The sequence below is a fragment of the Aspergillus uvarum genome (assembly GCF_003184745.1).
Source record: "Aspergillus uvarum CBS 121591 unplaced genomic scaffold BO82scaffold_31, whole genome shotgun sequence".
Classification (NCBI taxonomy): domain Eukaryota; kingdom Fungi; phylum Ascomycota; class Eurotiomycetes; order Eurotiales; family Aspergillaceae; genus Aspergillus; species Aspergillus uvarum.
The window spans coordinates 193,567-219,670 of NW_020291328.1; the positions used below are offsets into that span (position 1 = coordinate 193,567).

The 26,104-nt window shown below is 55.8% G+C and overlaps 14 protein-coding genes and 4 non-coding genes across 18 annotated transcripts; 9 read left to right on the forward strand and 9 right to left on the reverse strand.

Annotated features, from left to right (window-relative positions):
• Positions 1–15: 15 nt before the first annotated feature.
• On the reverse strand, positions 16–1,997 carry BO82DRAFT_383912 (serine carboxypeptidase). The gene is made up of 3 exons (XM_025638054.1): positions 1,657–1,997; positions 1,054–1,598; positions 16–992 (listed from the first exon to the last, which is right to left on the reverse strand). The coding sequence occupies exons 1-3, from the start codon at positions 1,937–1,939 to the stop codon at positions 102–104; spliced, it is 1,719 nt and encodes a 572-aa protein (XP_025491337.1). The 5' UTR covers positions 1,940–1,997; the 3' UTR covers positions 16–101.
• A 265-nt stretch (positions 1,998–2,262) lies between these two features.
• BO82DRAFT_354877 (SDR family NAD(P)-dependent oxidoreductase) lies at positions 2,263–3,474 on the reverse strand. Its single transcript, XM_025635305.1, has one exon. It carries the CDS (start codon positions 3,225–3,227, stop codon positions 2,418–2,420), a length of 810 nt encoding a protein of 269 aa, XP_025491338.1. The 5' UTR covers positions 3,228–3,474; the 3' UTR covers positions 2,263–2,417.
• Positions 3,475–4,578: 1,104 nt separating this feature from the next.
• On the forward strand, positions 4,579–5,884 carry BO82DRAFT_284806 (fungal specific transcription factor domain-containing protein; the record flags this gene model as incomplete). Its single annotated transcript, XM_025631469.1, has 2 exons — positions 4,579–4,824; positions 4,886–5,884. The coding sequence occupies 2 exons, from the start codon at positions 4,579–4,581 to the stop codon at positions 5,882–5,884; spliced, it is 1,245 nt and encodes a 414-aa protein (XP_025491339.1).
• Positions 5,885–6,194: 310 nt separating this feature from the next.
• Positions 6,195–6,653, forward strand: BO82DRAFT_284907 (PaaI family thioesterase; the record flags this gene model as incomplete). Its single annotated transcript, XM_025631477.1, has 1 exon — positions 6,195–6,653. One exon carries the CDS (start codon positions 6,195–6,197, stop codon positions 6,651–6,653), a length of 459 nt encoding a protein of 152 aa, XP_025491340.1.
• Positions 6,654–6,780: 127 nt separating this feature from the next.
• BO82DRAFT_402719 (uncharacterized protein) lies at positions 6,781–7,350 on the reverse strand (the record flags this gene model as incomplete). The annotated part of the gene is made up of 1 exon (XM_025639335.1): positions 6,781–7,350. One exon carries the CDS (start codon positions 7,348–7,350, stop codon positions 6,781–6,783), a length of 570 nt encoding a protein of 189 aa, XP_025491341.1.
• Positions 7,351–9,581: 2,231 nt separating this feature from the next.
• Positions 9,582–10,562, forward strand: BO82DRAFT_432784 (zincin; the record flags this gene model as incomplete). The annotated part of the gene is made up of 1 exon (XM_025640814.1): positions 9,582–10,562. One exon carries the CDS (start codon positions 9,582–9,584, stop codon positions 10,446–10,448), a length of 867 nt encoding a protein of 288 aa, XP_025491342.1. The 3' UTR covers positions 10,449–10,562.
• Positions 10,563–10,757: 195 nt separating this feature from the next.
• On the forward strand, positions 10,758–10,829 carry BO82DRAFT_t191. Its single transcript has one exon. It is a non-coding gene; the product is annotated as a tRNA-Ala (tRNA).
• Positions 10,830–11,376: 547 nt separating this feature from the next.
• On the reverse strand, positions 11,377–11,466 carry BO82DRAFT_t194. The gene has a single exon. It is a non-coding gene; the product is annotated as a tRNA-Asp (tRNA).
• An 80-nt stretch (positions 11,467–11,546) lies between these two features.
• On the reverse strand, positions 11,547–11,618 carry BO82DRAFT_t193. The gene has a single exon. It is a non-coding gene; the product is annotated as a tRNA-Ala (tRNA).
• A 738-nt stretch (positions 11,619–12,356) lies between these two features.
• BO82DRAFT_95789 (uncharacterized protein) lies at positions 12,357–13,113 on the reverse strand. Its single transcript, XM_025641692.1, has one exon. The coding sequence runs from the start codon at positions 12,875–12,877 to the stop codon at positions 12,488–12,490; it is 390 nt and encodes a 129-aa protein (XP_025491343.1). The 5' UTR covers positions 12,878–13,113; the 3' UTR covers positions 12,357–12,487.
• Positions 13,114–13,348: 235 nt separating this feature from the next.
• Positions 13,349–14,501, forward strand: BO82DRAFT_365323 (NAD(P)-dependent alcohol dehydrogenase; the record flags this gene model as incomplete). Its single annotated transcript, XM_025636997.1, has 3 exons — positions 13,349–13,631; positions 13,707–14,139; positions 14,213–14,501. 3 exons carry the CDS (start codon positions 13,349–13,351, stop codon positions 14,499–14,501), a joined length of 1,005 nt encoding a protein of 334 aa, XP_025491344.1.
• Positions 14,184–16,513, reverse strand: BO82DRAFT_336719 (uncharacterized protein). The gene is made up of 5 exons (XM_025633363.1): positions 16,256–16,513; positions 15,847–16,174; positions 15,158–15,774; positions 14,954–15,085; positions 14,184–14,893 (listed from the first exon to the last, which is right to left on the reverse strand). Exons 1-5 carry the CDS (start codon positions 16,466–16,468, stop codon positions 14,684–14,686), a joined length of 1,500 nt encoding a protein of 499 aa, XP_025491345.1. The 5' UTR covers positions 16,469–16,513; the 3' UTR covers positions 14,184–14,683.
• A 269-nt stretch (positions 16,514–16,782) lies between these two features.
• BO82DRAFT_392580 (uncharacterized protein) lies at positions 16,783–18,091 on the forward strand (the record flags this gene model as incomplete). The annotated part of the gene is made up of 3 exons (XM_025638627.1): positions 16,783–16,938; positions 17,035–17,359; positions 17,466–18,091. Exons 1-3 carry the CDS (start codon positions 16,819–16,821, stop codon positions 18,089–18,091), a joined length of 1,071 nt encoding a protein of 356 aa, XP_025491346.1. The 5' UTR covers positions 16,783–16,818.
• A 1,029-nt stretch (positions 18,092–19,120) lies between these two features.
• On the forward strand, positions 19,121–21,403 carry BO82DRAFT_383917 (sodium:solute symporter family protein; the record flags this gene model as incomplete). The annotated part of the gene is made up of 4 exons (XM_025638055.1): positions 19,121–19,390; positions 19,447–19,708; positions 19,763–20,040; positions 20,098–21,403. The coding sequence occupies 4 exons, from the start codon at positions 19,121–19,123 to the stop codon at positions 21,349–21,351; spliced, it is 2,064 nt and encodes a 687-aa protein (XP_025491347.1). The 3' UTR covers positions 21,352–21,403.
• A 289-nt stretch (positions 21,404–21,692) lies between these two features.
• BO82DRAFT_354884 (HPP family protein) lies at positions 21,693–23,095 on the forward strand. The gene is made up of 2 exons (XM_025635306.1): positions 21,693–22,114; positions 22,202–23,095. Exons 1-2 carry the CDS (start codon positions 21,905–21,907, stop codon positions 22,628–22,630), a joined length of 639 nt encoding a protein of 212 aa, XP_025491348.1. The 5' UTR covers positions 21,693–21,904; the 3' UTR covers positions 22,631–23,095.
• On the reverse strand, positions 22,608–24,550 carry BO82DRAFT_95860 (SANT/Myb-like DNA-binding domain-containing protein). The gene is made up of 4 exons (XM_025641694.1): positions 24,334–24,550; positions 23,976–24,265; positions 23,309–23,909; positions 22,608–23,253 (listed from the first exon to the last, which is right to left on the reverse strand). Exons 1-4 carry the CDS (start codon positions 24,398–24,400, stop codon positions 22,922–22,924), a joined length of 1,290 nt encoding a protein of 429 aa, XP_025491349.1. The 5' UTR covers positions 24,401–24,550; the 3' UTR covers positions 22,608–22,921.
• BO82DRAFT_95837 (uncharacterized protein) lies at positions 24,551–25,419 on the forward strand. Its single transcript, XM_025641693.1, has one exon. The coding sequence runs from the start codon at positions 24,702–24,704 to the stop codon at positions 25,269–25,271; it is 570 nt and encodes a 189-aa protein (XP_025491350.1). The 5' UTR covers positions 24,551–24,701; the 3' UTR covers positions 25,272–25,419.
• Positions 25,253–25,334, reverse strand: BO82DRAFT_t192. Its single transcript has one exon. It is a non-coding gene; the product is annotated as a tRNA-Ser (tRNA).
• Positions 25,420–26,104: the final 685 nt, after the last annotated feature.

The window sequence follows — 26,104 nt, forward strand, 5'->3', positions numbered from 1 at the left end:
CACTTTGTATCGAATAAATTTGTCAATAATAGTGAAGATATTTTCTTCGCTTCAATCATACGCTGTGCTCCAACGCAATCGCATCAGAAGACTACAGCAGACTACATCTGCAACCGCAGCGCACTCTTCCGCCACCCCTGCCTCCGCGCCCGCTTCCCACCGACCGGGTTCGGTTTGTTCGTCGTAGTGTTATACGTCGCCAGCGGATCCAGCACCTGCCACTGCACGGTCCCATTGCCCTCGCGGTAGGTGCTCTTGACCGAACCAACGGTCTTGTACCCCTCAGCCCCGGAGTCCACCGTCCCCGTCGCCACGTCCTTGCCCGAGATCACCCGCTCGAACATCTCCAGCGCCAGCAAAGGCTGGTAGAAGGGGACCTCGTGGCCGCTCTCGTAGACGCGCACGAAGGCGAAGCGGCCGGCCTGGCGTGCCTGGCCGTGCACCACCCCGTCCGATGTCGTGATGTTCGTGTAGCCCGCGGCCGCGAAGCCGGGGGCGCCCACCTCGGCCGCGACGGCCTCGCCGCCCAGCCAGTTGCAGTTGTAGTCGGCGTCGCCGGTGTACATGACGACGGAGACGCCCTGGCGGAGCAGGGCGGCGATGTCGCCGGTGGTGCGCATGCGGCGGCCGTCGTCGCCCGTGGCCGAAAACGCCGCGGACACCGCATTGTTGCTCTCTGTGAAGTTTACATACGCCCCGATCGCAGCCTGCACCCGCGCCGTGTTCAGGTAGTCGACGTAGAACTCGTAAGGGAACGGGTCCGGCGTCAGTTCCCGGATGTCGTATTCGTCCCGCCCCAGGTAGATGTCGTATATGCTTTCTACCTCGTTGGCGCAGAAGGAGTCCGCCGTGCTGCAGATCGCGTCCGTGCCGCGCGCGGCGCAGTCGCGCAGCTGGCTTAGACAGTTGCCGGGCCCGTACACGTTGTTGTACAGGAGGGCGCTGATGGAGGCGTTGTAGGGCTGGTAGTCGTAGGTGTTGCCGGGGTAGACCTGGTTGGAGGCAGAGTTAGTGAGTCTTTGACTGTGTATACGAGGCAAGGAAGAGGCTCACGGTGAAGTTGTAGTAGGCCTGGTACTGGATGATCGGGTCGTACCACCCGTTCCCGATCATCACACTCTCCAGCTGGATCTTCTTGGCTCCGTGCGGGAGATGGGCGTTCTGCTGCTCGATGTACTCGTTGAAAACGGGCCCGTAGTGACCCCCGTAGCTCTCGGTGGTGAAGTGGAATGACTCCCGCGAGTACTGTGGGAACGCGCCCATGAAGCCCTGCAGCGCCCGATAGAAGTTGGGGGCCGCGTTGTCGGTCGAGTTGGCCGTCAGGCTGATGTTGGGGTACGAGTAGGTCCCACACGAGAGACCGGCTGCATAGTCCGGGCAGCTGGTTGAGGGCAGGCTGATCACGTTGCCGGTCTCGGAGTCGACGTAGCCGGGGACGGGAATGCTGTACGAGAAGCCGGTCTGCACCGGCTGGTCAATGTACAGCATGTTGCTCGCATTCGACCACGAGTAAGGGTTGTTGTACACGGAGCCATTCGCGTCCACTCCACAGGGGCCGTTCTCCTGGAAAAGGCCGATCATGGACGACGATCCGGGACCTGGCAGTTTTGACATCAGAATTGTATGGGAAGCGGTAGTTCACCGGGGTTGATCTACCTCCATTGATCCACACCGTCAGCGGGGCGTCCTGGGGATCTTGGTTCCGCGCTTCGAAAAACCAGAAGAAGATGTGTTCGTTCTCGGCGACATCAAGGTATCCGGAGAAGCTCTTCACGCTGGGATCCGTCTCGCAAATCCCATTGGGGACCTGCTTGTACCGTACGGGGACATCGAGATGCCCTTTGGTGGAGATCAGGTCTGTCGGAGGGGCAACAAATTGGGCCTGGGTGAGTGGCCAGGCACCCAGCAGCGCGACCGACCAGAGTGATCGCCTTGTCATGGTGCTTCAAAAAGGTACAGTCCGAAATACTCTGTATTGAATTGATGGCAGGGGCTTGGCTTGGCTTTTATGGTAGCATCAGCGCGCGTTATCTACAGGTTATCGGGGAAGATGAAAGGTGGAGCCTGGAGGAGGTTGGAGTCAACAAATTGCCCCAATTAGCGGTGTAACCTCGGCTCTTTCGCGCAAATCAGAGGGTTGCATTGCCCCTCTTATCAGCACAATGCGCATCAGATTGCATCAGCTCGCTATCAATTAACTCGTTTTGGGTGTTTGTTTGATGATTGCTCAATGCTTATATGTAAGCATCCTCCGGAGTCCGTAGGAGATCTTCGACGTCTAAATTATATGTCGTCACTTAAGCACTGCATGCATTCTGCAGCCAGTTGACTGCAGACAACTTCAAGCCAGCAATGAATAATTTATCCTTCGCCACTACAAGATTTATTTTACATCAGAACCCGCGCCAGGTCAAACCTCACACTCGCCCCGTGGACGAAGTGATACCTCCATCTACCACCAATTCCTGCCCCGTGATATACCTGGCTTCATCCGAGACAAGAAAGACCGCCGCATTGGCTACATCCCAGGCATCGCCCATGCGACCCATGGGCACCTGTGCGTCTCGCTTGCGCATGTACTCCTCCTCGTCCCCGCCGGGCGCATACCTCTTCGCCAGTTGCTGCGTGTACGGGGTATAGATCAGCCCCGGCACCACCGTGTTCAACCGCACGTTCTTGTCCGCATAGATGACCGCCGTCGCCTTCGTGAACTGCATGATCGCCGCCTTGGTGGCCGAGTACGCGACCTGCGGCTTGCCGATGTACCGCAGCCCCGCAATGCTCGACACATTAACAATCGATCCTCCGGTCGCTTGCTTCTCCATGATCGGCAAGACATGGTGACAGGTCAAATAGATGCTCTTGAGGTTCAGGTCCACCTGCGCGTCCCAAACGTCTTCGGCCATGGTGGCCGGACACCCCGGCTCGGATTTGCCGACGTTGTTGACGAGGATGTCGATGCGACCGTGCTTGCGCATGCACGCGTCGACCAGCGCTTGTACGGAGGCTGAGTCGGTGACGTTGGTCTCCTGGACGTCGCAGACGCCGCCTGCCTCCTCGATGCGGGACTTGGTGCGTTGGGCGGATGCGAGCGGTCGGTTTCCGCCGTAGATGAGGGCACCCTGCTGGGCCAGTTTGGCGGCGATGGCCGCCCCGATGCCCCAGCCTTCCTCGGTGGTTTGGCCCAGGCCGGTGATCAGGACAACTTTGCCGTCTAAGCGGAGCATGATGTGATGTAGTATTTTTGATAAACTGTGCAAGAAGGAAACTCAAGCTGCCGCTGAATGAATGAATGGATTGCCTTTCTTTGCGCTGCTGTTGCTGCTCTCTGCTTCTGCCCACCGGCTTTTATCAGGGCTTATCGTCGGCGGATCGCATCCGCTCCCCTCGGATGCCCTCCGGTCGGCATCCGCCACCAGTACCACCAGATTGGAGCGGGCGAACGGATTTTCCCCGGCCGTGCTAATCTTCTCATCCCTTCGCGGCGAGTCTCCGTTTGCTCCATGCATTGCATGGTCTCATCAGGCCAGACTACCTCTCCATATAATGCGCTCGATGGACTCCCCCAGGCGCGCGCGCAACCGTGCCGCCTGCAGACGCTGCCAGCGTCGCAAGATTCGCTGTGATGGCATCACCCCTACCTGTGGCGCATGCCAGAAATCGGGCGTCGCTTGCGTCAATAGTGGGAAGCAGGAAGTGCATCGCTCGTTAGTCGCTGCCGTAATTCGAGGGTCTGACTACCCGTACTAATTCTATGGTTGTAGGTACATTGCGAATATGGAAAACAGGATCAAGTGGCTGGAGTCGATTGTTCGGGAAAAATGCTCGAATGTCGACCTGAGTAATGGCCCGGAGCGTCACTCCGAGACTCTGGACGAATCAATCATGGAAGATAGCATGCAGCAGAACCATGCATCTCCGCAAGAGTCGCAGCAGGCTCCCAATGAATCGAGCCAAGCCACCCTGCCGACGCCCGATCAGTCAATGTCTCAAGCGACTGCTGTCGTGGCGGAGACAAGCGCAGCCGCCCTACCCACCCCCGACCAGTCGATCTCGCATGATGCCCCAATGCAGGACGAGCCACACCAAGCCCACGAGATCGGACTGGTGTCCCTCTCCCGGGGGGGTGATCCCCGTTACATCGGCCCTTCGAGTGGGTACTTCTTCGCCAAGCGCATCTTCTCGAACACAGGGTGGCGCGGTAGGCAGGAATCCACTGCCAGCGGCAATCTATCCCACCTGCCCGTCGAGTTGCTGAACCCACCAGCCACGCTGCCACCACAGAAGGAGGTCGCTGTCGAGCTCTCAACCACCTATTTCCGAACCGTCCATCTCCTGTACCCTTTTCTACACGAGCCGCGCCACATGGAGCTGCTGAATGACGTGTACAGCGCTCCGGAGGAAAATCCAACCAGCACGTTTCAGGTGTATATGGTTCTAGCGATCGCGTCACTGAACCTTTCCCGCCAATGCAAGCTCCAGCTCCCGGTGGAAGGCTACTACGCGTCGGCCATGAAGTACGTGGACGACGTTTGCCACGATGGGTCAATGGCCGCGCTACAGTGCTTGTTGCTGCTCATGGTCTACGCTTTGTATAACCCCTCTTGCAACGTCAACATCTGGAATCTGAACTACCAGTGCCTGGCGAGCGTGATAGACTTGGGATTGCAACGCGATGTTCGCGCATCTCCGTCTTACCAGATTTCGCTGTTCACCCAAGAGATGCGGACACGGGTGTTCTGGGTGACGTACACATTTGACCGCACAGTCTGCACCATGATGGGTCGTCCAATCGGACTCAGGGACGAAGCGTGTGAGATACGGGTATGCATGAGCCTTCATCAGAGTCTCCTATTCGTTATGATGCTGGACTAACCAACGACAGTTCCCCCTGGACATACCCGACAGCAACCTCATGAACCGCACCGCCAACCAGCCCATGTCGTTGGAAGCGCCCTCCCACATGTCCTACTCAATCCACCTCTTCAAACTGGCGCAGCTCAATTCCGAAATCAAGTACGTCATGCACAGCATCTGCCGCGACGCGCCCGCCTACGCATACCCACCCGTGAAGGACATCTTCGCCTGGCAACGGGACATGATGCGATCTTTGCAGGAGTGGCAGTCCGCCGTGCCGCAGCCCCCACGGGACCAAGACACCGGGATGACCGCGTACTGCCACGCCAAGTACCACGAGACGATGGTGCTCCTCCTGCGGCCCAGCCCGGCGATCCCCGCGCCCGCCCCGGAGATGCTGGATCTGTGCGTCCAGCACGCCTTCATGCTGCTGCAGTGCTTCGGCGTTCTGTACGACGCCGGCCGACTGCTTTACAGCCGCCTGGCCGTGCACGCTGTCTTCCTGGGGACGCTCGTCCTCCTGCACGGGATCTGGAAGCTGCCGGAGACGGCGACGCGGTTCCGCATGGACGAACTGATCCGCCGGCTCAACACTGCGCAGAGCATCCTGAGCAGTATCGGCGAGCACTGGGCGGAGGCCGCCAGCGCGCGGGACTGCATCGCCCAGCTGTCTAACTTGACGGTGCAGCGGCTGCTCAAGAGCCAGGCGGGTCCGGGCGAGATCGCGTCGTCGCCGATGCGCCATCGCCTGCGGGATCCTGGCGTCCCGGCGGCCCAGCTGCAGCATGTTGACCAGAGGAGTAGGGTCGTTCAGGGACAGAGCTCAACTTCTTACGAGGACGACCCCACGCTCTCATGGCAGGCGGGGCTGCTGGGACAGCCTCCTACAGCTACTTCGTCTCCGCCGTCGGAGTTCTTGAACTTGTTCGATGACCTGCTGCGGTGCGATTTCGAGGGCTGGAGCGGGGTCTCGGATCTAGATGGGTTGATTCGAGAGATATTCAGTAGCTCTCAGCATGAGAGCTGAGGGCTTTCGTTTGTTACACCACCAACCAAATAAGTGTAAAATGTCGGTCGGGTGGGATGGAAAAAGCATTAACGGAACCCACCTCCAGGGAAAGCCGCCCGGCTACTTCCGACGGAACAAGCCGCGCGCGAGTCTCTCGCTCTCGGAAGCGCTCCGTCTCATCGGATTTCCCCTCAGCCCCACCCCACCATAAAAAAAGTGGCACTCACACTTCTACCCCAACACCACCATAAACAATCCCAAATTGAGCCTATACAAAGTCAACCCCACAATCACTCAATCATACACAATGACAAGCACCGCCCCCAAGATGACCGCGGACGAAACCCTCGCGCACGTCCAAACCGTCAGCGCCACCCAGCGCGCCAACAGCGCCATCTACGCCCACCTCCTGGCGGACCTGACCATCACCGCCGCCACCGAGGGCCACCTCCACGCGACCATCCGCATCGCCAAGCCCCACATCAACTCCAAGGGCGGGCTGCACGGGACCATGTCCGCCTGCCTCGTCGACTGGGCCGCGGGGATGGTCATCGCCACCTACGGCGGCAGCTACACCGGGGTGAGCACGGATCTTCATGTCTCGTACGTCGCCTCGGCCAAGGAAGGGGAGATGTTGGAGGTGACCGGCCGGGCGATGAAGGTCGGCGGGACGATGGCCTACATCTCGGTGGAGATCTGTAAGGTCGTGCCGGACGAGACGAGTGGCGGGGAGAAGCGGGTGGTGGTGGCGACGGGGTTGCATACGAAGTTTGTGAAGCAGCGGTGATTGTTTGGGGTTGACTTCTGGGAGTTGCGCCAGTTGGGAAGGGGGCATCGTGATTTGCATGCACAAAATATCTTCATGTCTATAGGAGGATCTCTTAATTATTATTCACAATCAGGAGTACCAGCAACTAACCACTATGATGAACGCCCCCTCCCCTCTCCTCATCACCCTGCCGCGCCTTCCCCAACAAACTCACTCGAAGCGACTGAGGCCCCGGCTGATTATTCTCGATAATCTCCTCGGCCGCCACGTAGCGCCGCAGCGCCTCCTCCATCAGGGCCATGACCTCCTCCGCCGTGAAGTGCTCGGGGTCGCTGTACCGCAAGCGGACTTGGGTCTCTTCGATCGCATTTAGCACCTTCCGCAGCTCGAAGATGTTCCGCCGCAGCCGCTGAGGCAGGGCCCGTCCCTTGAGGAAGGCGAGCACGCCTGCGATGACGGTATGGACGGCCCTGAGGACGGTGATGGCCAGCAGGTGCGCGCCGCCGCTCGGCCTCAGCGCGGTGATTCTCGCCCCGACGACCATCTGCGCGATCGTCAGGACGTTGAACGCCGGCGCAGAAGACGTGGTACTCGGAGCGGTGGTGGTTGTATTCCGAGCGCAGCTTGCGAGCAGGCCCGTGGTGCCGGCTTCGAAGATTCGCGCCCTGTGGGGGGGGCGCTCTTCATCGGGTTCTTTGAGGGAGGTATCGGGCATGGTGGATTTGGTTGGGTGTGCAGAGGTGCACGTATGCGCAGTACGGGAGATTTACTTTCGGGGTTTTGGTTCTTGAATGTGGAGTTGATACCAGGCATAATCAGCAGAAAGTACTGTTGGTGGCTGATGGCCATGATCCTATGCATGGGAGCATCTGACCTAATGCCAGTTCATGGGTGAACTAACTTGACTTGAGTTGCATGATCTACACTGCTACAAGACCAGAGGCCTCCACGAGCTTTCCATCGCTTGGTATCACCGACGATCTGATCAAGGTGTATAGCGGATGGTTATCCTCATGTGACACTTTCAGTTCTGACTCCTCTACTTTGCCTCCCCACCAGATCATATGAAGCGCCTGGTCCCTCGAATATACCAAGAAAAATAGTTTCGATTGTATTGAGTCGGATCTTGCGAGCCAAGGCCTACCTCCGAGGTGCTGCTGGAAGTCACATCGGCAAGGTGAGTCAAGTCGGAAAGAGTCAGCAATGTCCGGTCGGCTCTATGATCTGCTACATCACAAACGAAATAGGAGCGTCGGTTGAAGTTCAGGAGGATAATCGTCTCACTGGCGCTGTTGTGATGGTGCAGAGCATGCTTGTTCTTCGCGGGATGCGACGAACAGCCTCTTCACCTTTCCCGGCTCCCAGGTGAAAAAAAAAAAAAAAAAAAAAAAAACGATGAAAAAGAAACGAGGAGTTCTATGTACCTGTATCTTCATATAGTGAAGATTTCACGAGAAGTGATTCAGAACTTAGCCACAACCTGCGACCAAACTCGAAGGTGAATACGGAAGTATGGAGTCAAAGACGGACACGGATACAAGAGCCATGGATCAGCGTCACCTCAACCAGCTAACCACAGACGGGAACGAGATACAACCAAGCCAGTTTGACTACAACAACAGATCCTCTCTGTCGGGCTCTCCACGTGGTTCAACAGGAATTTCAACCTCGCGACAAGCATGGGACTAGGCTGGAACTGTCACTGCATGTGTACATCATAGCTAAGTAAGGTTAAGCTCAGGTCCAGTGAATATGGAGATACGCCTTGGGTAGATTATACTATGCTACTGTACGTTGTGGTACGTGCAGGGGAGCAGGCAGGTTTCACAAATCCCCGCCAGCTACTTAGAGCTACAGTGATACGGTATAGCTCAATCCTGACAAAGGGAGGTCCGAGCAGAATCCAGGAGGAAGCTCGAGATGGAGCATTTGACATGGCGATTAAGGTTTGGGTGGGTGAGCCTAATACGAACCACGAACCATTTATCGTCGCAGGGCTGCATGCGGCCATCGCGAGATTCAGTGCATAGCCCCCGCAGCTGCACTGTCCAGATACTTGGTCCGTGCTTAAGCTTACAGTGACAGAGATTACTCGTTTGCTCTTGGCTTTTTCTTCAACAAGAGCTGTTCTTCATGGATCTGAGTTTGGAACACAGCCTACGCTCATAGACGGGGGCGGCTGGCGCAATCGCATCCTCGTATTGCGCAAGGCAGGGCTTGCTGCAACTTGTTAGAATCATCCTCATCGTGCAGCCACCAATTGATATCTGCACTTATGGCGATCAATCGCTCAAAGTCGGTCTCTGACATGTCATTTGACTTGCGAGATCGCAGCCCAACGGGTCCTTCAGCCCCGAGTGCCCCAGAACTGTGGACTGGTACTCAAGATCCAGCACTAGGGTTGGGTAGAACAGCCATGGACAGCTCAATGGGGTCATGGAAACCCGGGATAAAAGCCATATAGATGCGGACTTCACTATCAACGTTTGCGGCTGCTCGTGTTGAAACCGGGCAATCCTTGTACATCCCCCGAGTGGCAGCTTAGCCTACAACACGAGCTTGTTTCAAACGCCAACTATGCATGGGGCCTTTGTCTTCAGCTCTCCAACGCCGCAGCCAAGCTCGATGGCTCCGAGTCAGTTGACAGGTGTTGCGCAATTACTACTAGAGAGATAGACTTCAGTATTTGAGTTCAGACCATTGAACGACCGCCAACACGGTAACACACTCTGACGTGGAGTTCTGTCTCCCAACTGGTCCCTCATGACGGGGTGCACCCTGAAAGGCATAAATACAGTCTTACCCTCCCGGTCAAACGTAAGCTCTTTCTCCTAACAGCCTCAATCCCAACCAAACCTCACTCAACCACCGTATCCAACCAAGCTGGACTCTGTCGCTAAAGACTGGTGTGGAACCTCGATCCGCAACCGACCCCAACCCGTCATCATGTCCGATCAACAGGCCACCCTCGACCCAGGCCGCGCCAGCTTCTTCAATGACCTGAAGGGCGCCGTGGGGCAAGAAGCCCTAAAGACCCTCGACCCCGCAACCGACCTCTCCGACGAACAGCCCGACGAGCCGTCCTCCACCTCTGAAAGCCCAGCAAGATACACCTGCTCGACCCAGAAGCCCGCACCCGTGACCTTCACCGATGCCACCGGCACCAGCAGCAGCGACCCAGCCGCCAACACTGCCGCCCTTCAAGTCGGCTTCGGCAAAGCGATCCCGCGGTGGAAGCCCGGCCCCAACCAGCGCGTCAACTTCGCCGCCTTCGCCAACGGGTACCCGAAGCCCGAGTGGGCGACGCTGGCGGCTAACGCGCTGAAGGCGGCGGCCGACGAGTGGAACCGGCTCGAGCTCGGGGTGAGCATCCAGTGGGTGGCGCGGCTGGAGGACGCGGCGTTCGTGCTCTCGTACGGCGGCAGCCAGGGCGGAGTGCTGGCCCAGGCCTTCTTCCCGAGCCCGATCGACCTGAACTCCCTGAACGTGTACGAGGCGGCCTTCGCCCCGGGCTCCGTCGCCTACCTGAAGAACATCTTCCTGCACGAGCTCGGCCACGTCCTCGGCCTCCGGCACGAGTTCGCCCCGGAGCTCGAGGACACCAAGGATGACTATACCGTGCAGCTGGGCCCCCGCAACCCGCTGTCCGTCATGGCCTACGAGTTCCCGCCGCAGCTGCAGACCTCCGATGAGGACAGCGCGCGCGCCTTCTACCGGTTCCCTGGGGCGCAGCTCGGCTGGGGGGAGGCGTGGAGTCGGGCGCCTAAGTCCGAAAGGTTGCTCAAAATTGTGGATGTGGAGCCAAACAATTAGGGCTTTGGTGGTTGTACATGGCAGGGGAGGTATTGAGGGTGAGCCTGGGGTTGCTGGCATTTGATGATTCAGTTCGATGTGCTTGACTTATCTGGTGCGTCCTCTGTATGTAGCGAATGAGACTTCCATGCTACTCTTCCAATGTTGTATAGTTGGCCTCGATTGGGATTTTCAAGAATGAAAACTATTGTGCAATAGGTCAAGGAGTAGTGATTACACAGGTTGGTGATCTAGAAATCCTTCTCAAAAGTGATCAGTTGCCTTGTCAGACCATCATAATGTCAGCTCCCCAACCTCATTTCAATAACAGGGGCTGTGGTTTAGTGGTATAATATTCCCTTAGCATGGGAGAGGTCCGGGGTTCGATTCCCCGCAGCTCCATCTTTTTGTCTTTTTGCTGGTGGGCAGCTCTTGTCGGCGAACGGGCTTGTGTGGGTCTAATCGCTGTGTCGTCGTACTCAATATATTGTCAATTGAACTCTGCAGGGTTTACATCCCTCTCTAGGGTAGGATAAGGCTGTTTTGTCTCCTGATCTCACGACCGTAGCGATCTTTGGCTTGGGCAAAGTTTCACACTATCGACTGGCATGCCGAGTCAAGTGGGTGCATGGTATGCCACAGAAACACTGCGCGGGGTCGGACGTCCTCACTCCTCGCCTCGCTTGTGAAAGCCGGCCATAGATTCTTAGGCTGTCTGGGTGTAGCCAGAAGGTTGATGCTAGGGATATGGGGGGTGTGATGGTCGAGTGTGTCGGGTTGGTAGAAGGTGTTCGCACGGGATAATAGCGTCGATAGTTTGACCTGTTGAACTAGGCGAGACACGGGCAAGACATGGATGGAATCGGTGATGGCGAATGGGGCAGAAGCAAAATGACTGCGCGTATGCGGGGAAATCATCGTTGATTAACAATCAAAAAGCAAAAAAATACTCCCCGACTGGGAGTCGAACCCAGGTCTCCCGCGCTTGTTCCCGAGTGGGATTGACAAGCGGAAATCATGACCGTTAGACCATCGAGGAAGTGATATTTGCATTACCCAAGATTGGTAAAATGAGGAGCTAAAGCTCCAGAGCCCTAAAAGAAGGGGGGAACAAAAAGCTGGACTCGCCGGGAATCGAACCCGGGACCTCTCCAATGCGAATGGAGCGTTATACCCCTAAACCACAAGCCCTTGTTGTTGTAATTGACTTTTAAGCTCAGCCTATGTACCATAATTTTGATCCATCTCATCAATAGACAATGCACCTTATTCAGGTCTGATGGAAGATAGCCTACTCAAAATCTGTTGATTTGGTGATCACTCATCATAATAAAGCTCAACTTATGTTTGTAGTATATCTAACCCTATGTGGATGTCCATTATTCATCAGCGAACTCGTGCGACCTTTTCAGTCAAAGAGCCCGGCTCAGATATATACTAGCGCATGTGAGACTTTAAGTGACGGCCAACACACCATTACCCAATCACCAACCAGTTGATATTGTGATGGCATCAACTGTGCCTAGAGAAACCACTAGCAAGAACTTATACCAAAGAGCGCGATATCTTGAGGACCCCCCCCCTCCCCCCCCCTCCCTCCCCCCTATCCCAAAAATGAAAACAAGACCTCCGTGATGAGACCAAATCCTGACACCCTCTCACCCGCCATCGCATTTACACAAGCCGACAAGCAGTAAGCACCAGAAGTCATTCGATAAACTGTAGTAATACGCTCACCGCTTTCGACACATATAGAGCTGGCGAGACATCCAAGCATGCTGTGGGGTACTCCGTACATTGTACGGCCCCATCACACCACTCAATGCACAAGGAGTCTAAGTACAGACTCAACCGCAAGCCCCAAAGCCCCCATCACACACGTACAGTACAACAAAGAAACATCCACTACCATGTCAAAGCTGCACCGTACAAGGGCCCTGAGTTGGCATATATTGACATAAGGGTTTAAGTATTATGCAAGGAGAATTGCCTCAGGAGAAGAGATGCACCCACCGGCATAATGGCACGTCAGAATTGCCACCGGTTGCTAAAGACCAACACTACCACCAACAACTTGTAACAATAATCAATAGACTCAATCTCGTTGATCGCACAGGAAACCCATGCCCACCACAAACAACCTTCCCAACCGCGAAAACAAAGGATTGATAGTCTAGCCCTAGTTTAACAAGCGGTAGGAGAGTGCGCGAAGAATGCCAGGGAACCACGCAGCATAACGGCTTCCCTGTCCCAACCGGCATAGTCCTGTGGGGATGATCGAAGCCTGAGGCGTCGCAGACCCGGAAATTGTCGGCGTCGCCGTTGGCCCCGATAAAGAGAAGCCTTTTTTTTTTTTTTTCTTTCTTTTTTCTATTCACTATCTCACGACTTTTGGAATAGGTGCTCGATAAAGCACGGAACACAATCAAAGTGAGCAATTGATGTGTCATAAATAGTCCAGCCCAAGCTTCGGTTGCATCGGAGATGTTTCAGGTGTTATGATCTCAATTCTCGACAGAGACATGGGTATAGTACGATCCTGCCCCCTTTTTTTCCATCTCCTTATCGGAGGTCCAGCCCGGATCTCGCGGAGCGGGCAGCGGCAGCGCAAGCCTCGGCATGAGCTTCAATGAGTGGAGCCCAGGAGAAAAATAAAATCCAGACGGGTCGACCAATCAATGGCGCAGTCCTGTTGCACCACTCCTTCCAAGCGTTGGAACTATACCCATCGTGCAACCGAGATCTCGTCGCTCGATTCGTTGCCGCATTGAGAAAACCCCCGTTCTGGAACCACAGCGCGGGAGCCATTATATTTGGTGCGGGAGGAAAACAAAGAGCGGGCTCAAGATGACGGATATTTAAAGAGGCGAGGGTCCCTCGTCATGTATCTCAGCAATGAGATTTGAGACACACGCAGCACCATGAGCATCACATTCGACGTATTCCGAGGGTCGTCTGAGGGGCGCATCGTCGCGGACAAGGTGACGCGCACCCTCGACTTCCACGAGGTGTTCATCGAAACCACCCACTCCGGGGTCTGCGGCACCGACGAGCACTACCTCAAGGCGGGCAATGTGCTGGGCCACGAAGGGGTGGGCATCATCCGCGCCCTGGGGGCCGGGGTCAAGTCCGTGCAGATCGGGGATCGCGTGGGGTTCGGCTACACGCATAGTATCTGCGCCTCTTGTGAGGAATGCGCGACCGGTATGTCTTTTCAACGGCCTTTCCTTTGCAATTATGAGTGGTGTGTCCGAGAAGCAACTGAACCCGGACTGCTAGGCCATGACCAGTACTGCCCGAACGTCAAGATGTACGGGTTCCACGACCATGACAACGGCTCGTTCAGTTACGGTGCGGTCTGGGACGAGAACTGCGTCTACCCCATTCCCGACGGGTACGATTCGATCCACGCCGCCCCGCTGATGTGTGCGGGCGCCAGTGTGTGGGAGATCTTCATGCAGTACGGGGTGCGGGCGACGGACCGGGTGGGGATCATGGGCGTCGGCGGCCTCGGCCACGTGGCGATCAAGCTCGCCAGCGCCATGGGGTGTCAGGTCGTGGTACTGTCCAGCTCCGAAGCGAAGAGGCAGGAGGCGGTGAATTACGGGGCGTCGGAGTTCCATGTCTTCCAGTCGGGGGGCCCGGTGCCCGAGGGATTCCGCCAGGTCAAGCATCTTTTACTGTGTGGGAGTGCCGAAGTTGATTATTCTAGGTGAGTCGGTGTCAGCCCTGTTTTTGCCTGTTGTCCTTCCAGCTCGCTGTCCGTGTTGCTGACGTATTCTTAGTCTGATGCCATTGATGGCTACTCGTGGTAGCATCTACCCCCTCACGCTCACCATGAAGCCCGCTCCGGTGCCTTTGGTCCGCCTCTTCCTTCGTGGCATCAAGATCCAAGGGTCCTTGGTGGCCTCTCGCCACAATATCCGGTCCCTGTTCGAATTCGCAGCGAGGAAGAACATCACCCCCACAACCATGACCTTTCCCATGACGCCGGCAGGCATTGAGGACGCGATGAAGACTTTGAGGGAAGGGAGGATGAGATATCGTGGGGTCTTGGTACGGGATCTGCAGTAGGTTTAGGTGTTATCCGACAGTGTCTGTTTTGTACATACGAAGCAAAGAGGATCAAGATATTATATCCATCCAATGCACCATGTGCATAGCAACACCGTAGATCTCAAAACCCGCAACGCCCGCTGAATGCCAGACAAAAAAGAATTGAAAACAAGGCATCATTCGTTGCTAAGCAGACATGGTCAGACTGCATTCTGGGCAGAGATCATATGTTCGATCGACCGGGCGGTCTTTCTCCGCAGCATATACCACCCAGCCATCGTGACGACAGTCAACGAGACAGTCAGGACCAGCAGGATCCACCACTGCGACGAGATGTAAAGCTCCGAGTGGCCCGGGGTGTCTCCCTCTGAGCGAGATGGCCCGGCGATAATGTTGGTTCCTAGTATGGTCTAGAGGTGTGCACTTATTAGCCCTAGTTCCGTCTTCGAGGCTGTAGATAGCGCACATACGGCAATGAAGGTACCAGGGAGAAAAAGCATGGTCACCACCGAGATGGTGCTCATCGAGGCGCTCTCGTGCATAGCATACTTGGTCATCTTCGTGCTGGATTGGGTGTTGATCCGCGAGCTCATGTTGAACAGCTATTAAGCGTAAGTCGTCGTCGCAATGGAGCAGACAAAAAAAAAACCCGAGATTAGATGGGGGCTTCTCACCAGTTCCAGCAGCCGCTCCACCCGTCTCGCAACATCCTCCACTGACGATTTGAAGTAGGCGATCTGATTCTCGAAGCGATCGAACTCCTCCTCCATGCGAAAATACAGCCAGTCGCGCTCGGGAACGCTCGCCTTGCCCTCGACGAGGGTCTGGAAGGTCTCGTGCTGGATGCGCAGCCGGGCAATCACTCCCAGAATAAAGCTCATCTGGATCTTATCCTGGTCGAGACTGGTCAGGGTGAGATGGAGCTTGTGCAGGTCGATGCGGGCGAACTCGTCCATGCCTCCATGCACCCTCGCCTCCTCGTCGCGGATCGTGTCGCGCGGCTCCCGTGCAGCCCGCCGGAAGTACTGGATGGTCGGGTTGAAGTGCATCACCGAGGTGATGAAGGGGTTCTTCACGAGCGCGGCCGTCGTGGGCTCCCGGACGAACGCCTGCAGGTTCTCGACCAACTCCTCGTGCAGCCGCTGCGGCAGGTCGTTGAAGGATCGATACTTGAGCAGGACAAGCGTCGACTGCGACCGCGCGTCGTATCGCGTCACGATCGTCATCTTGAGATCCGCTTCCTTGCCTAAGCGTCGCACGTAGGCGCGGGCTCGGATTGCGTACCAGAATTCTAAACACGAACACAAGATAAAAAGTCATGAGACAGTTGGTCCATGCTACCATCGGCAAGCACCTCACTCACCGAAGGAACACATCTTTCCTTCCTCATCGCGCTGCTGTCGCGAGCCGAATATCTGTTCCTGGCCACGGATGTGGGAGGCTGCGGCGGGCGCGATGTCGTATCGCGTCAGAATCCTTAGAAGGCAGCTGCGTGTGATGTTGAGCTGCGACGGCACGTCATCCTCACGCTGATCGGGGACTTTCTCGTTCTCTGGCTCAGTAACACGGTCGCTGATGAGTTCGTTGGTGAGCAGTGCCTTCAGGACCGCGGGGTCGTCGATGGTATGGAGTAGTTTCTCCTGTGGGGTTGGTTGCAGCAGAATAATTCGGAGCTGGGGCTGGTGTTCTGCCTGCGGTTAGGGTTAGCATACCGTACATGATGGATGGACGGACTCTTTGCGACCGCGCAAGAGTTGGATGGAGATGGTTACAGCTAATAGTTGATCCATCTCCCCATCATCATAAAAGCGGGCCGACCCCACGCCATGATCATGCTCCAGGACCATTACATTCGAGACGGGCGCATATTTCTCGGATCGCCACGAGCGGGACTCCTCCTTCAGCTCTCGCTGACAGAAGCTTCCATCGTCCAGACCTGAGCAGTAGGATGGCAGCGAAAAGGGGTACTGCGAGTGTATCGACATCCCATAATCTCTATTGCGGGGGGTCCGTATGCAGCAGAAGACGAACCAAACATCGCGACTCGAAAGGAGAAAGAGGAAAGCGGGTTAAGCGAGAGGTTCTTAAGAGACTTATCACCATTGCAGTAAGGAGGTGAGGCGGGCGCTTCGCCTTTCGCCTTCCACCTTTCACACATGGCCTTGCCAAACATGGATCTAGCTGCATGAGGCTGGCATATGCGCCAAGTCGGCACCGCCTCATGAATACGAGAGCCTGCGATCCGCGTGCTTCAAGCCTTATCACCACCGCAAATCCCCGCATGCAGCCTTCCCCTGCATTTTCACCCCTTTACACCATTCAGAAACTAAAAATAATGGGTGGTGCTGCCAGCTTGCAGGTGCCATTCGCCTTCCCTCCCCAACAGCCCGGGGAACCTTCGACTCGCAATTGGTATCAAGAACTTCTGGACCATCCCGAATGTGCCAACAATCCCGTACGTGGTGGTGCCCTATATCACCGCTGTGCTATAGCCTTCCCCCTCTCCCCCTCCCCGCATCACCGACCGGACTAACGCTCTCCCACCGCACAGGCCAAGATACAAGAAGCCTACGAATCCTTCCGAACCGCAAGCCTAGAGCGATCGATTGGCCTGCTTCACCCGTGTGGACGAGATGGCAGCACCGACAGCCGTAATAGTAGCCATCTTGGCCCGCCAACGTCGCAGCGCATCACTCCCGACAAAGCGCTCATCCGCTACCTCAAGTGGCAGACCGATGAGACCGACGGAGCCCAGGAGATCGAGAAGCTTAGCAAACAAGATGTGAATTGCCTGGTTATGTGGACGCGCCCCGACCAACTGATTATGCGCCTGCTCCTCGATATCCAGCACCGGTTGTCGCAATGCGTAGGGCCTGGTGAGTTTCTGAGCTATCCACCAGTACACAAATAACGGGACTTCAGCCCCATCTCACCCACCAACTTGTGGTTGAATGTCGATCTATAACCGACTAACCGAACCAGACCTTCATCTCACCCCGCATACATCCCTCCATCTCTCCATAATCGAGCTCTCCCACCGCCACCCGATCGCCCACCTCCGCGAGGTCTACGCCCACATCGGCGAGTTGCAACTCAAGGCCCTCCTTGACACCCCCCGGAACGAGTACCACCAAGAACAGCGGCACATCGCCCGCCTGGTCAAGCCGAAGCTCCTCTTCGACAAGCTCGGCGTGGCGATCAGTTTTGTCCCCGCCACCGATGACAACGAGGGCCCGTACACCTACCATCATCTCCGGAACCAGCTGCATGCGATGGCGCTGCAGACTGGGGTGAGCATCGACACGTGCTATACGGCGCCGATTGCGCATGTCACGCTCGGCCGGTTTGTGGGGACGGCGTTCTTCCAAGGAGGTGAGGCGGGGATTGGGGATGACCCGGGGAAGGTGGAAGAGCAGGGGAGGAGGGCGATGGAGCGGTGGGTGGGTTTAATCACGGAGATTAATGAGGACTTGGAACGGGAGTGTTGGGGGCAGGTGGTCTGGGAAGTTGGACGGCGGACGGCGTTGGAGGTTCAGCTGGGGTATATCAAGTTTGGGCGTGGGGTGGAGGAGGCTGAACTGGTTGGGATACCGATCGAGGAGGAGTGATGCTTAATGATTAGCTTAGAGTTGAATGGCTGAAGGGGAGATAGAGATGCATTCAGTTTAGACTCCATGGCTAGAGTAGAGGTGACAGAAAAAGTGCATTCTATCGTTATATGAGAGTATGTCTGATCGGATACATCGCTCTGACGATCACAGGCTAGTCTTACTTTACCAGGGGTAGCAGTCAGTTGACTCGACACTTAGGGGTCTGTAAGAAAGTAGCTGCTATTGATCTTCCTGGTTGAGTGGACCACGACTCAATTGCAGTCACTGTTAGTGAGTACAAACCACGGCTTTCAAAATGGTTGGGGTGAGCTTTGCTCGTAAGAAGTCCAGTATCATTGGAATATTCACGTGGTCGTGCTAGGTGAAGAGCACTTAGGGCTTGAGTCGGCAAACTTGAAGCCACCGTATGAGCCAGGGTAGGATGGGAGAATACTCCTGAGAAGGTCTAGACGCCCTCGAAAGCACATCTGATATCATATCAAATACTGAATTTTGAATATTTCGAACGATAGATGCGCAGGTTCAGATTAAGGGTAATGTAGTCAATATTGGAATATTCACAGGAAATGTAGCAGTATACGTATGCACTCACTGTGGTCAGCAATCATACTCTCTCGATCTCCACAGACTTTCAGGCGAGAGACATGTTTATTAGAGTACGTCGAGGACTACATACCAGGTTTGCATATCTCACAAATTGGGATGATGAAACCATGACCAGAAAATGGGAATCGCCTGTAGGTGGTGGTTGTTGCCATAGTTAGCTTGGCGCACGCCATCACGACCAGCACCCACTAACAAGCTTTATCAATCACCCGCAGCTCAAGATCTGCCTGCCCTACTTCCTTCTCGGCCGGTACATGCATAACGCAATTAAGGCCAAGAACAGCGTGACAAACCACTCACAATAGAGCAATGGCGAAACTCTATCGCCTCAACAGCATATACTTAAGTCGAGGTTCGGGTATCAACACCAAGAAACCAACCGTCCACAACGGCCATTGAACAACCACCCACAAATTCAACATGACGGTAATAGATCTGGTGCCCCAGGGCACGGCCTATGGCCTCCTTATCGGTCTGGGCATCCTCTTCTGCGGGGTGATTTTAGTGGCCATCAAGATCCAGAGAGCGTATCTAGCTGAGGATTCAGGAACATCTGAGATGTTCATGGTCGCAAATCGCTCGGTTGGCACAGGACTGACGGCTTCAGCTGTCTTCTCATCATGGATGTGGATCAATGAGACGGTTTTGTCGGCCGCGATGTGCTATCGCTATGGACTAGCGGTTCCACTGGTAAGCATTCTAGCATTAACCTTGGACGCCCGTGCGTTTACATCTAACTTCTACAGTGGTGGGGTTCCGGTCTCTGCTTCCAGATCGCATTGATGGCAGCGCTTGGTGTCATGGCCAAGATCCGCGTGCCCTATGCTCACACATCCCTGGAAATCATCCGCATGCGATACGGATGGGTGGGCCACATCATCTACATGATTCTTAATCTGACCAACAATGTGTTCGGCTGCGCCTCGATGATCTTGACGGGGTCGCAGCTGATCCACGGCGTTTCCGGAATGAACTTTGTGGCTGCTACCATTCTGATTCCCCTCGGAGGTGAGACAAGATTTTCAGCGGAGAGTGAGGAGGTTCTAATATTCCCTGATGCAGTGGTGCTTTATACTGCCGTCGGCGGCCTGAAGGCAACGTTCCTCACGGACTTTCTTCACACGACTGTCGCTTTGATTCTCATCATCTACTTTACGCTCTCAGTCCTCACCCACGATGCTGTGGGCGGGTTGTCGGGTCTCTATGATAAAGTGGTCGCAACCGCGGGCGAGAATTACATTTCTGGTAACTACGAGGGCTCTCTGCTTACCATGAAGTCGAAGGATGCCATCATCTGGGGCCTCATCTTGAAGTTCGGCAATCTGGCCCTGGTTGTTATGGTAAGTGCCGGCAGTCCACTTCTCTCTGCGAAACATGTATCTAACCGCAACCCGCAGGACACTGCGTTTTGGCAGAAGTCATTTGCCAGTGAAGTCAACTCCACCGTACCGGCCTACAACCTGGCCGCCGTCGCCGTGTTTGGCATTCCCTGGGGACTAGGCACGGTGATCGGGCTGTCTGCGCGTGCGCTGCACAACACACCCATCTTCCCAACCTACCCCGGTCCCCTCACGGCCACGGAAGTGAACACGGGGATGGTTATGCCCTACCTCGTGAAAGCCCTGCTGGGCAACGCGGGCATGGTGGCCTTCTTTGTGCTGCTCTTCATGGCCCTGACCAGCACGGTCTCCTCCTCGATGATCGCGGTCAGCAGCATCCTCTCCTTCGACATGTACAAGACCTACATCAACCCGACCGCAGGGGACCGCCGGCTGCTGCACGTCAGCCACATCGCCGTCGTCTTCCATGCGATCTTCATCACGGGAATCTCCATCGCCCTCAACTACGGCGGCGCCAACATGACCTGGATCGGCTACTTCCGGCCCATCCTCTCGTGCCCCGGCATCATCCCGCTGGGGCTGACCCTATTCTGGTCTGGCCAGACCCGCCTGGCCGCCATCCTTGCTCCCGTGCTGGGCTTCTTCACGGGCCTCGCTATTTGGCTGGCGACCGCCAAATCCCTGTACGGCCGCGTGGACATGACCACAACAGGCGAGGGGCTGCCGGCGCTGTACGGCGCCATCGGCTCCTTCTTCTCCCCGGCCCTCTATTCGGTGCTGATCTCCCTCTACCGCCCCTACAAATTCGACTGGCGCGAGTTCCTCCGCATCGAGCTCGTCGCCGACGATCAGAGTTCCGTCTCCGATTCGCAACCGACTGCCAACCTCGAATCCCGCGAAGACAAAAAAGAAGGGCCCGAGCCCGAAACCAAGAGCGTCTTCGTATCCTCCACCTCCCCAAACGCAAACTCACCATCCCCCTCGCAGTCCCGGCTCAGCCTTGACGAAGTCATCCACCCATTTTCCCAGGAGACCTTGCGGGAGTTGTACCGCTGGTCGCGCATCGCGTGGGCCACCTTCGTGGCGCTCGTGCTGATCACTTTCGTTCTGTGGCCGATGCCGCTGTACCGAAATTACATCTTCACCAAGTCGTTTTTCGCCGGATGGACGACGGTGGCAATCATCTGGCAGTTCTGCGCGTTCTTGGCGGTGGTGGTGTATCCCTTGTACGATGGGCGGTTCGAGATCGCCAAGGGGGTTCGCGGGGTGTGGGCTTCGAGCCGGCGGGTCTGGAAGGGGCGCAGAAATTAATGGGGACTTTATGATTTTTTAAAGAATTGGCTCGATGCAGTGCTTAGAATTGATAGAGCTGTGTCGAGTTTAGGAAAAATGGATTCCGTTATACATCTACAAGTCTATAAGACTAGTGCTGCCCGCTGCTGCTGCTGCTGCTGCTGCATTAGTTGATCGGACCCTGGAAATCGAGTGTGGAGAAGCCGAGCAATTGCCGAGTCTTGCCGACGCCGGACCCACCGGCAAATCCTGCCTGCGCCCTGCGGATTAACCGAGTTCTTAAATCCAGGGCAGGCTGGGGTAATTTGGAGCTGCATTGAACCCGTTCAATACGTTCACTAGTCAACCAAGCGCTGCGGCATTGCTTTAGGTAATAGAATCTCTGGGGTGCTGATCCTCGACTACCCTCGTGACAACCACTCCCCGTCATAAACGTCGAAGGACCCCTTCACCTGGACGGAGGCGACGACTCTTGTATGCTTGTCAAAGACACCTCAATTGTCGACAGCATCCTCTCCACTGCAATTCAGTCGAGTCTCCTGCACACCAGAATCTGAGTACTGTACCATTCATGAACGAGCAAGAGTTCCTGGCGCGCCTCCCGCCGTGGCTCAGCCACTGGCTCGGCTACCGCGCCAGCCCTCCCCAGCCCCTCCCCAAGTATCAAATCTGGCTGTGGTCGTTCATTTCCGCCTTCTGCGGCCTCTGCGTCGTCCAGGCCATCTTCAACTACTCCCACTACTTCCTGGACCGGCATGTCCCGGGCATTATCGCCTCCTATGTTCGTTCGCCCCCTTGTTGCCCCCCTCCTCTCCTCAACCACCAACCCAGACCCCCCGCCTTTTACCCATACTAACAACCATCCAAGGGCGCCTCCGCCGTCCTCGTCTACGGCGCCATCGAAAGCCCGCTGGCGCAGCCGCGTGCCCTCATCTTCGGCCACTTCCTGAGCGCGCTCGTCGGGCTGTGCGTGACCAAGCTCTTCAGCCTGATGCCCGACGAGGCGCGGTTCGAGTCCCTGCGCTGGCTGGCCGCGGCGCTCTCGTCGGCGGTGGCTGTCGTGGTGATGCAGGTCACCGAGACCACCCACCCGCCCGCCGGCGCCACGGCCTTGCTCCCCGCCACCAACGAGGCCGTCTGGCAGCTCTCCTGGTACTACCTGCCCGTCGTGCTGCTCTCGTCCACCATGCTGCTCGCCGTCGCCCTGCTGGTCAATAACCTTCAGCGCCGGTACCCCGTCTTCTGGGTTGCGCCGGTCAAGCCGAGGCCCGCGTTGCCGCGGGCGGAGCCGAAGTAGGAGGCTCTATTCGGTGTTGGTGTTGGTGTTGGCGTTTTTGCGTTGTTGGGATGGTGTTCTTGCAGTGGTTTGTGGGCGTTATGAGGGTTAGCGGTTAGAAGTTCTGTGTCACGGTCGCAGAGCCTTGTGGAATCATGCTGTAGAGGTTACTCTGGTTCCATCTAAAGAGCCTTAGAAGACGAGATACTCATTTCTAATTTCGTGGATTCAAAATATCTAATGATGACCAGGACATGCTTCTGACCACAAAAAGTATCGCAGATGCAATAAACCTATGAAGTCCCCCACTCTCTACTCTGCATCCACCGTCATATTCACAGCCGCACCGGTGTCGGCCACTCGCGACATGATACTGCTCAACTGGCTCGTTGTGCACGAGAGACTGAGCGAGACCCGGTGCATGTTAGTCTCTGCTGACCTCTCATGCTGACTTGGGTGGATTCCGGAGTGGACTGAGGCACGTGGAGAGGGCTCCCGGGGCATCAAGTCTAGCTCGGCCATAGTGAGGAACGGATGCAGCGGTTCCGTGGAGGAGTGTCGGGAATTCCCCAGGCTGCACGGGTCAGGTGCAAGGTAGAGTGCCTCGTGCACGGTTCGGAAACCCATGTCGGTCGGGTACTCGTCTACTGCAGGGTAAGCACGCCAGGCGGAATCTGCGAGAATGGCTGTTCCACCTACCAGGAGGAAACAAGAGCATCTGTCGGTCCCGATCGTTGTCAGCCTGCGTGGCGTCCAGGACCCGGTCGAAGGACGGCAGCCGGGAGTTGCCCATTGCAGACACCGTCAGATCCGGTGTGCTACCCATCCAACAATCCTCTGAGCAAGGTGGGCTGGGCAGGATTAGGCGTGGGTCGATAGTCCCATGGCCCACCCACGATGTGGATGTCTCCCAAGAACCGATGGGGGTGTTGTTGGGGAATCGAGTCCACCAGCAAGCCGGTTCCTTGCGCTCGTCGGGATGTGGGAATCTGCCCTGCGGTTCCAGGGTCCCGGGGCAATTATTCGGGGTACTGCCTTCTCTCATTTGCTCGTTGCAGTCCCGCGCGATGCCAATTTGCGGGGAGCTGCGCTTCCTTCTGGGCTTCACCACGTTGCTGCGCTTGCCCCCAGGCGCAGAAGGTCCCTTGTGCAGCACGGATCGACCGGCATCCTTTTCTTTCGCCCGGATCCTGGCATATCGATTCTTCAGGCCCAGCCCCGTCCGCGGCGGATGGTGAAACGCCGCAATAGTCGACCAATTGGTGCCATGCGTTTGGACCGCCTTTAGAAGTTCTTCGTCCTACTCACCTCCAGACTTTGCGTCAGCCGTCGAGCTAGGAACAGAGTATGGAGAACGACCGTTCACCTCTTGTTCAGTCCAGTTACAACAACTGACATTGGGTCGCAACACCTGCCGCCAGTGACTGGAGCACTGATCAGCGCAGCGGGACCCCACGAGGGCGGCGATGTGAGTCCAGTCGTTGCCATGCTTCCGCACCGCCTCGCTGAGCCGCTGGTCCTCCTCCGGCGACCAGGCGCCCTTGATGTTGCCGCCGGCCAGCGTGTTCCACCACCGCTTGCGGCAGTCCTTGTTCGAGCGGCCGGGGACTTTCTGGGCGAGCTCGCTCCAGAGGATTGTGTGGGAGGTGTCGAGTGCTGGAGGCAAGGAAGATGTGATGTCAGAGTGCGGGATGAGCCTGTGAACGCTGTCTCGATGCACCCACCTGTCTGAACTAGCTTGCGGAGGAGCTCATCCTCCTTTCCTGTCCAGCTGCGTCTGGTGCGTTTCATGGTCAATGGAGGTCGAGGTAGTCTGGCATTCGAGAAAATCGCTGCAGGGGATAACTTTCGCGATATGTATCACTCTTCCCTGCCACTCTACCGCTGGGTCATATGCGACTCAACCTGGTCGATAGGGAGATACGGTGGGGGCCAGAGTCATCACGGAGGACTTGAGACAAGTTTGACATATCGGCCTGACTTTCAACTGCCAGAAACTTCTACCGTGTCGGAAAAGGGGAGGCTGAGAGAGGGAGTCATTACGGTCTCGCGGCCCGTGGAACATACCCCTCCTTATGTCTGAGTCTCACAGATGCGAATTCACGAACTCTCGCTAGTCCACAATTCCATGAGGTCACGGTTCGCCCATCGATATCTCGGGGTGGAAATGGCGTGTAGTTGTCACTCTCAGGGATGCACCCTGACCTTTCTTGCTCGAAATCAAGGAATCATTCACCAATGCCCTCTTCACAGGTGCTTTAGCGGCAGTGACATAGAAATGTTGGAGTCGATTACTGAGGGAGTCAATACTCGAAGAAACAGAAATGCATGCATACTCCTTCACTTCTCACCGACGGAAGCCACCTTATTTGAGACCTTGTGGAGCCAATATATTGGCCTTGGGTCTAAGTTGTACACCGGCATGCGAACAGTGACTCTGTCAAGTGGTATAATAGTCAATGGCGCGGGAACTATCGTTTTTTTAAACTTCAATCATCAGCAACCAGCCGTAAGGCTGTATGGTGGCGTCAACAATCACGCAGAGTTAATGAGTCGGTGCCCTGCGAGATTAAGACTCATTGGCTCCGGTAGTTGCCTGTGTGGGGACCAGCCCCAACAGCACAAACCAGAAAACCCAAAAAACGACAGCAGTCGGATTTGAACCGACGCCTCCGAAGAGAATAGATTTCTAGTCTATCGCCTTAGACCACTCGGCCATACTGTCTCGGATGCGAGTTTTGGTTCAAAAATGTGTTACATCAGCCACAAGTCAATGCAGGACACCGTCCCAGGCCACCATTGACTGCACTGCACTACTGGATGATTACAAATATACAAGATCGCCAACGCTCACAGCATAAGTGTTGGTCCTTACGCTGCAATGCTCACTAGCAAGCCCATCTACCCCTTTGACGCAAGACTACGCTGTATCAATAGATGTCTCAGTGCCGTCCGTATTCACTGACCCATGTGCTCAGTGGCAGGCTTGGCATGATAGTTTAGTACCACTTGACAAATTACCCATAATTTCATTTGCATCTGTGGTCTAGTCACGATCGGTGAGACATATTGCTGCGTCTAGTATAATCGGGTCATGTCATAGGCTTGTCTTCACGCTTGTCGTGATTGCGAAGTCATTTCCTGCCGTTGACCTGCTGACGCTCAATCCCACTACATCGTCTCTCTGTCATGCTTCAAGACAACGCAAACCTGCCGTTATATATTAGCTAGATTGAACTCTAATATGTCAGCACGACGAGTAGATCAATAACCCATTTGCTACATGTTTCTCCCATACGATAGCCATTGCCCGATGACTTAGTAGCTCCACAATAGTGAATTACGCCTCTAGGCATAGGGTTGACGCTCTCTCCATCCTATGAGACTACTCATCACTCGGAACTAGCTTTTCGACTACTGCCCTGGTCGAAAATCTTCTGTGATAACTCAATATTCAGCATGCGGAGTTCAATGTGACTGGGATATCCCGGTAAA

Coding starts and splice junctions, on each gene's coding strand:
- BO82DRAFT_383912 (XM_025638054.1), bottom strand. CDS start 1,939: ATGACAAGGCGATCACTCTGGTCGGTCGCGCTGCTGGGTGCCTGGCCA. Junction 1,599..1,656: donor GACGGTGTGGATCAATGGAG/GTAGATCAACCC, acceptor CAAAACTGCCAG/GTCCCGGATCGTCGTCCATG. Junction 993..1,053: donor AGGCCTACTACAACTTCACC/GTGAGCCTCTTC, acceptor GCCTCCAACCAG/GTCTACCCCGGCAACACCTA.
- BO82DRAFT_354877 (XM_025635305.1), bottom strand. CDS start 3,227: ATGCTCCGCTTAGACGGCAAAGTTGTCCTGATCACCGGCCTGGGCCAA.
- BO82DRAFT_95789 (XM_025641692.1), bottom strand. CDS start 12,877: ATGACACATCAATTGCTCACTTTGATTGTGTTCCGTGCTTTATCGAGC.
- BO82DRAFT_336719 (XM_025633363.1), bottom strand. CDS start 16,468: ATGTCGATACACTCGCAGTACCCCTTTTCGCTGCCATCCTACTGCTCA. Junction 16,175..16,255: donor AGATGGATCAACTATTAGCT/GTAACCATCTCC, acceptor CCCTAACCGCAG/GCAGAACACCAGCCCCAGCT. Junction 15,086..15,157: donor TGGAGCGGCTGCTGGAACTG/GTGAGAAGCCCC, acceptor TACGCTTAATAG/CTGTTCAACATGAGCTCGCG.
- BO82DRAFT_354884 (XM_025635306.1), top strand. CDS start 21,905: ATGAACGAGCAAGAGTTCCTGGCGCGCCTCCCGCCGTGGCTCAGCCAC. Junction 22,115..22,201: donor CGGGCATTATCGCCTCCTAT/GTTCGTTCGCCC, acceptor CAACCATCCAAG/GGCGCCTCCGCCGTCCTCGT.
- BO82DRAFT_95860 (XM_025641694.1), bottom strand. CDS start 24,400: ATGAAACGCACCAGACGCAGCTGGACAGGAAAGGAGGATGAGCTCCTC. Junction 24,266..24,333: donor CCGCAAGCTAGTTCAGACAG/GTGGGTGCATCG, acceptor CCTTGCCTCCAG/CACTCGACACCTCCCACACA. Junction 23,910..23,975: donor GTAACTGGACTGAACAAGAG/GTGAACGGTCGT, acceptor GGAGGTGAGTAG/GACGAAGAACTTCTAAAGGC.
- BO82DRAFT_95837 (XM_025641693.1), top strand. CDS start 24,702: ATGCGAATTCACGAACTCTCGCTAGTCCACAATTCCATGAGGTCACGG.